We start from the raw sequence: 7,410 nt of genomic DNA on the forward strand, positions 1-7,410 counted from the left end.
ACATGACTGAAAAGCCCTGGCACTGTGCTTGAGCCCTTCTTGCAAGGGAAACAGCTGGGAGGACATAGCAAGGACTGGTCAGAAATCCCACTTTAAACTTTGTTCAAGCTCAGTTCAATGGGTCTTGATAATTTCACACTCTCATCATAAAAGAGACTTCAAAAGAGGCTCCTCCCGTCTCCAGAGGAAAACTGCACTTTTATTCCTGGAGAGTAGTTCTGTGCACTGTTGACACAGGCTGCTAGAGCCCACGTGCGCCAATGGGAGGTATATATTGTGATATAAGTGTTTAGGAATTTGGCAAGACTTCCTTGCTGCCAGAGCTACACATGTAAAGGACTGGGGCTTGTTCTCCTTTTTTTGACTTTAAACTTTTGGCTGCCTGAATTCAACATATTTCTTGTTGATTCTGTAATGAAGACAGAGGCTTGAATTCCTGTGTTGCTTTTTATTTGCATTTTTACTACAGTTAGTCTCATTTCCCTCTTGCTGAAGGCCATTAATGAGGAGTTGGATGACTTGTCTAGGTTTTCATTTTTTATGGCTTTCCAAAGCTCTATACATAATAAATCAGGCATCCTGTTTTGCTTCTGCTATTAACAATGTACCTGGAGCAGAAGAATTGATGGAATACATCAGGTTTAACGCCTTAACAACAACAAAGAAAGACAACAAAATAAAGAAACGCACTTGTGGTGATGCTTTTGCAACTGTCATCATCATTCTTTCCCAGATCCAGCCATGAAATGAGGACAAATAGAAGATTTTGCCATGATGTCACCCTCCAGTCCATCCCAACCTGAGCTTGAAGCGAACTGTTGATATGACCCATCCCTCTCTGCAGCACACATGGCTTCATCTTTCCGTTCATCCCACCTACAGATGACAACTCTCTTTCTTCCCTTAAGGTGTGTCCAGCAACAAAGCAGCAGACACATTGTCTGGCATAGATGTCCTCAGTTGCAAGTTACAGCAACTCCATGGCAAGACCCTGTAAGTTTTTGCTTTATGAAGATCTCTCAGTCCCATTGCTGTGCTCTCCTTCCCTGAATAAGGGAGGATTGAAGCAAAGGAAGGTTGAAGATCTTGCCTCAGAAAAAACCTTTGGAGTTGCTGCCTGGCACTGAGCTGTGAAAGTTAGCCAAACCCACATTAAGCTGCATTTCATTGAGAAACCATTTGAGTTCAGTCTGACCTTTTCTCTTCAATAAGGATTTGAAAGTCTTCTCTTGCACAGCAAGCTGTGTTGGCACAGCATCATGAAAGCAAAGCTGGATACTGGGTTCCTTCTGTACCAGGAATGGGTTCTTAGGTCAGAAAACACTTCTGTTAAACTAAAACCTATTTTCTTTAAAATAAGGTTAAAATAGTTTCCTTCCTTGTGGTACTTTGCCCCATGAACTTCCCCTTCTTTTGCACAGAAAACCATGGGTCATTTGTTGTGCACTTCATGCTCTCACGTACTTTTGCTTCCTGCTGACATGTTCAAACCTAAATTCCTTCTGCAGTTCAGACTTAGTGAGCTTTTCCAGTCCTGCTTTGCAAAGTCATGCTACAGAGGCCCTCTGCTCACCCCCTCCAGGGTCTAAAGCTCCTTGAAATCAAAGAATCCCAGCCTGGTTTGTGATGGAAGTGACCTTAAAGCTCACCCAGCTCCAACCCCTGCCAGCCCTGGTGCCTTGCCAAAGCACTCTTGGGGATAGAACTGAATGGGACTTCAATTATCTGAATTGTTGCTTTCACAGAATCACAGTTTGTGTTGGAAGGGAGCTTAAAGCTCATCCAGTTCCAACCCCTGCCACAGGCAGGGACCCCTTCCACTGGAGCAGCTTGCTCCAAGCCCCTGTGTCCAACCTGGCCTTGAACACTGCCAGGGATGGGGCAGCCACAGCTTCTCTGGGCACCCTGTGCCAGCGCCTCAGCACCCTCACAGGGAAGAGCTTCTGCCTTAGAGCTAACCTGAATTTCCCCTGTTCCAGTCGAAACCCATCACCCCTTGTCCTATCACTACAGTCCCTGATGAAGAGTCCCTCTTGGGCATCCTTGCAATCAACCCTTGCAGAAGGGTGAAACCTGCACGGAAAGAGTAAGCTTCATATCAGCTTCCATACTCTTTTGCAGGGCCCCTTCAGAGGATGCTGCCTACCCTGGAAAGCTATTTGGGTACATCAGCTTCTCCAAGGGAGAAGTCTCCCTCTAGGATTAAGTTTTAGAGGCAGCTCTTTTAGCGTTCCTGCTCACTGCCCAGAGTGAACTGATGGAACGAGACATTTCATGCTCCTTTAGAAAGAGGAAACTTAGTTCAATTCAGATGAGCAAAATGCACAATAGTAACTGCACTAACTGCAGTTATTTCAGTACAGCATCCTTCCTCCTAAGAACTAATTGCTGAGTGCTGGAATCCTCCTTTCCTCCAAATGGAGAATGAACATTGGCAGTTCTAGCTCTGCTGTTCCCCAGCTCCCACGTACACCTGCAAAATATTGCCCACAGCAGAACATCGGAGATCATGAAAAGATTTGTTTTTCTTCAAAGAGAAAAGATTTTATGTCTCTTTGGTGAATGTAAAAATATTAATTCAATAAAGCATTAATTGTCAGTAAAAGAACAAATGTAGCTTAAAAAGTATGTAAAAATGCTGGAATGTACAAATGAGCTGGTAATGTGTAGGAAGCATAAAGCGCTAAAAATACTAAATTAAAACATGCACATTTGAGGAAAAAATTGTCTAATTTGAAGTATTCTTCATTTTAATAGATTTTTCCTCAACTTCATTGAACCTCGTTGCTTTGGTGTTGCAAATAGCTCATGTGTACTGTATTTTCCATGTATTAAGCAATGATGTATTTGCTGCTTGTTTGCTCCTCTCAGAACCTGCTTTTTAGGCTTATGTGAAGAGCAGCTTCCAGTGGAGGTGTGTATAGAAGTTGAGTGGTTGTTTCATGCCTGTGAATGTGATGAGCATTGCAGTAGGACTTTGTAGCGGTTTTGGTGTTCAAAGTAGAAAACAAGTACTTGGGGAAGTGAATGTAAGTTTTGGCTGGTTGTGGCAATGAAAAGCAACCAGTAACTTCAGCATTTAACACCGAAAATGTTTAGGGCAAGAGTCACACTAAGCTTTTCCTCTGGAGTGCACCCAGGTTCATCCCTGCAGTGCACTGCTCCAGGTGCCTGCTGCAGTCAACATCTTGGCGCCTGCCCTTGCACCACTGGCCCTGCAGATGTAACACAGACGGAAGAACTGCCCTTTGTAACTCTGATGAGGAAAGAGCTTTTATTACCGGTAAGAGCAAGCTCTCTCTTCAGCTGTCACAGCCTGGGTCAGGGAAGCGCAAGGCTGCTTCCCTGGGGACTGCTTTACTTTCCCTTCTGGGAATTAGCCAGGCATTAGTCAGAGCTGTGCTGGGACCGCTCTTTGCTCTTTCCAAATAAATGGCTTTGGGAGAGGAGGGCAGGCTGAGAGTCTTAGAAAGGATGAGGCACCCTGTGGCAAGCTTCTGCTTGGAATGACTGATCTATGGAGCTGGAAGGAAGCTCTGGGGAAGCCATCTACCATTGCTAAGTGGGAGGTCAGTTTATCTCATTTCATTCACCCTGGGACTGCTGGGCAATAGTCATGGATGAGGCTTTTTCCCTGGATGTTGCAGTAGCCTATGGAGGCTGTGTCAGAAGGGAGTACAGGCACGCTCTCATGCTGGGTAGAGAGAGATTGCTCTTTTTATCCCATCCCATCAGTTTGTTAGGAAGCATTCATTATAAAAAAATGTTTATGAGAGAGGTTTTTGTGCTTCTCTCCTCATTCTGAAAGAAATACTAGAAGTCCTGCTTCAGCTGGAAATTAAAAGACTATATATGGAGTGGGGATTTGCCCCCATGCTTTGTGCTGTGGTGGTTTCCAAAGGGACCGCGAGCACCAGCCGGGCCTCTGATGTGTCTTTTACCTCACTTCAAGATACTCCACAGCAGTGCCTGGTTTGAAACTAAAAAGGGGAGCTTCAGGCTGCACAGAATGAAGACATTTTGTCCACAGGTTGCCCAGAGGGGTGGTGGATGCCCCATCCCTGCAGCCATTCCAGGCCAGGCTGGATGTGGTTCTGGGCACTCTGATCTAGTTGAAGATGTCCCTGTGCTCACTGCAGGGGGCTGGACTAGATGAGCTTTGAAGGTCCCTTCCAACCCAACCTATTCTGTGATCATATCTGACCAGAGCTCAGATGCTACCAGGGTATAAAAGGAGCCCCTTGGGCAGCCATTTGGAGTTGTTCCTCCTCAGAGCAGCAGCCTGCAGCTGGGGACTCTCCCCTTGGGTCAGGATGGCATCCGAGGCAACTCCTCGGGACTGAGAGCCTTCCCTTTTCAGGGGAGTGACTGCACTTTCTGGATCACTGGCCATGAACTTTAAGGTTCAGCAGTGCAGAGAGGAAGCCACGTGACATCCCAAATGTCACCGGCCCTGTCCCAAAGCCTTGGCTCTCGGGCTGGACCAGAGGGACCCGGGGGATCGTGTCCGTCAGGGGTGTCCCCATTGATGTGCCCACACCTTGTGTGTCCGTCCCTGGACTGACCCCAAGCTCTGTCCTTGTGCCAGGGTCCTGGTGCTGCCCCTGCGTGGGGCCGTGTCCGTGGGTCCTGCAGGGACCCGTCTGTCCTGGCTCCAGGGGAAGGGGACAGGAGGTTCCCCCTCCACTGCTGCCCCACTGCCGGTGACTCTGCCCTGGGCACCTCTTATGTGGGGCCCAGCAGGGCTTTGGCACCTCTTGGGAGCCATTTCCCAGTGCCCCCATTGCTCCCTCCCGCCCCCAGACCCAGAGCAGTGCAGAACAAACTGGTTTAAATGAAACATAGAACAATTTATTAATAATGTCACCCCCCCACCACAGAACTCTCCTTCCCCATCCCCACCCCCATCCCCACTGCTCCAATCCCCAGAACTTTTCATCATCCCCATCCTAAAATTTTTCTCGTCTAATCCCCCCCGGGGGAACCCGGTGCTTGGGGGGGGGAGTGGGGAAGTGGCTCCCCCCACGTTTTATCCCTGCCCTGGCAGGTGGGACATCCACCATGTCCTGGGGCACAGCAAGAAGGGGCAGGGCCTCGTGGAGGAGCGTCTCCTCAGTGACTCCAGTGTCACTTTCTGGGTGTCCAAGTCCTTGGCTCTGGAGGCCACGAGAGGAGCTGAGGGCACTGTTGAAGCCTGCAGGGCTGTTGCTGCCAGGGGTTGTCCCCACAGGGGTGCCCGTGCTCCAGATGTTGATTGGAGACACCTCTTTGATGTGCTGGTTCCCGGGGCTGGGCGCTGGCAGCACTGGGGCCGCTGGGGCCTCTGCTCCTCTCCCCCGATGGCTCTGGGGTTCCAGGACTTGCACTGGGCCCTGGGGGGTCCCGGGGGCTGCCCAGGCCGGGAGGGACCCACAGCCTCCAGGGCCCAGCAGGGCAGCACCCGGCACAGCAGCAGCACCGAAGCCCAGCGTGGAGGTGTCCGCTGCAGGCAGGCTGGGGCTGGTCCAGTGCGTGAAGACGACCTGGGGCTCCAGGAAGCCCTTAAATGGAGCCCTCTGCAGCCCTGTGAGGGGGAGTGGGAGCCGTGCTGAGCCTCTGGGAACGTCCCTGGAGATGGGGCTGACTGAGCACACCCCAGCCAGGGGAGGGCAGGGACGCTCGGCCGGGCTTGCAGAGCCCCTGTGCCGGATCTGCCGGGGGACAGGGTTTGGGATCCCGCAGCACCCGGCCCTGGGGATGCTGCAGGTGCGATGGGGCCGCGGTGCCAGAGCAGACAGGGGTGCCAGACCTGCTGGGGGGTCCTGTGCGTCCGGGGGTGCCCATGCTGTCCAGGGGATCCAGGATGCAGGGAAGGGCATCACCCGAGTGAGCAGCTTCGAGAGCTTGGCAAAGGCTGAAAGAGAGACAGGAGCCATGGCCGCGGTCACCTCCGCTCTTGCCCCCAGCATCCCCCCGCCTGCGGGCTCGGTCCCCACCTCTCGGGTAGAAGCTCTCGGGGAGCACAAAATCCCGCAGCATCTGCAGCGCCGGGGGGGCCCGGGGGCCGCGCGCTGGGAGCTGCTGTGGCGGCAGCGCCATGGCCCGTGCTGGCCGCTGCCTGCTGCTAAGGACTCTTTGCCATCACCCATGGAACGTTGGGGCTCCCCGGGTGCTGCCACGCCCCTGCATTGTCCCCAGCTGCTCCTGGGCAGGGAAAGAAAGGGTTAAGGGGGGGTGGGGCGGGGCTCCCCCGGCCCCCACCAGCGCCTCTCAGGGGCTGGGGGTGCAGGTGCCTTTGGCTGCAATCTTGCTCCGTTCCCAGGGCCGGGCTCTCCTTGGGGCCAGCTCTGAAGTTGGTGACAAGAGAACTTCTTGTCCCGAGCTCTCGCTGGGCCAGCTCGGAAAGATGCCCTCCTGGGCTGGGGGCTGGCAGTGGACAAGCACGCAGGGGCCTGGCATGGTCCTGGCCACCGTGGGCATGGAACGGTTGTCAGATGAGCGCAGAGCAGGGGCAGCAGAGTCACTGCCCTGGACTTCAGGAGAGCAAAGGTCCTGCTGATCCTTACCCACAAACATCCTTACCCCTGCTCCGGCTCCCTCTGCACCTCTCAGACCTGCCACAGCCTCTCACCAGCCTCCCACCCTCACCTCGAGTGCAGGGTCCAAGGCAAACAGGCCCCTTCCTTCAGCCTCACATCCCTCTGTAAACCAAAGAGCTGCGAACACATTCATGGTGCCATGCACAAGTATTAAGTCACAACTCATTTGGGGCTGTAAACACGCAAGCGGTTCCCTTTGACAATCCCCTCCTACTACTGCTTGAGGGAATCAGCTCGGCATGTTTGGAGGGTCATTTCTGCAAAGTGCAGCTTGGGATTGATGGGGCCAGGCTGAACAGCCCCACGAACACAGGGGAATCTACAGCGCATCGTAGCTTGCTGGAAGAGCACAGATCTCTGCCAGCACCACGCACGGTGCCAGTTCTGCTCTGAAAGCACCTTCACAATTCTGCCTGCATTGCTCTGTGGAAAACACGGCCCTTTCTCACCGCTCCTGTTTTCTCTGCTGCTTTTAACGTCATTTCCCCACTGTGGAGCCTGCACGAAGCTCCTGCAGCAGCGGCAGCCTCCGCCAGCAGGGCCCATGCGGCGATCAGGAAGCAGCACCTATTGCAGGGGCTCAGGTGCGCTGGGAGGGCCAGAACTGCCTCAAACTGCAGGGAAAGGCCTGGAGCTGCCGCACGGAGCGCACGCGGCTGCCTGTGCCCAGGCGAGGGCCGAGAGGGGCTGCACGGACACGGCCGCCCCGGTGGGTGCCGCCGCCTCAGAGCCCCCCTCACGGCACCTCCGCACGCCCCGAGGGGAGGCTCCCGGCGCCACGGGCACGGCCGCCCCTCAGCAACCGCCGTGCGCGGCCCGGCGCGGGCGGGAC

The 7,410-nt window shown here is 53.5% G+C and overlaps 1 protein-coding gene across 1 annotated transcript; it reads right to left on the reverse strand.

Annotated features, from left to right (window-relative positions):
* Nucleotides 1-4,949: 4,949 nt before the first annotated feature.
* Nucleotides 4,950-6,169, reverse strand: LOC133224894 (proline-rich protein 36-like). The gene is made up of 2 exons (XM_061376801.1): nucleotides 5,976-6,169; nucleotides 4,950-5,893 (listed from the first exon to the last, which is right to left on the reverse strand). The coding sequence occupies exons 1-2, from the start codon at nucleotides 6,076-6,078 to the stop codon at nucleotides 4,950-4,952; spliced, it is 1,047 nt and encodes a 348-aa protein (XP_061232785.1). The 5' UTR covers nucleotides 6,079-6,169.
* Nucleotides 6,170-7,410: the final 1,241 nt, after the last annotated feature.

The sequence above is a fragment of the Neopsephotus bourkii genome, unplaced genomic scaffold, assembly GCF_033783945.1.
Source record: "Neopsephotus bourkii isolate Nb327-2 ecotype Australia unplaced genomic scaffold, CSIRO-AGI_Nbou_v1 NB_1737, whole genome shotgun sequence".
NCBI lineage: Eukaryota > Metazoa > Chordata > Aves > Psittaciformes > Psittacidae > Neopsephotus > Neopsephotus bourkii.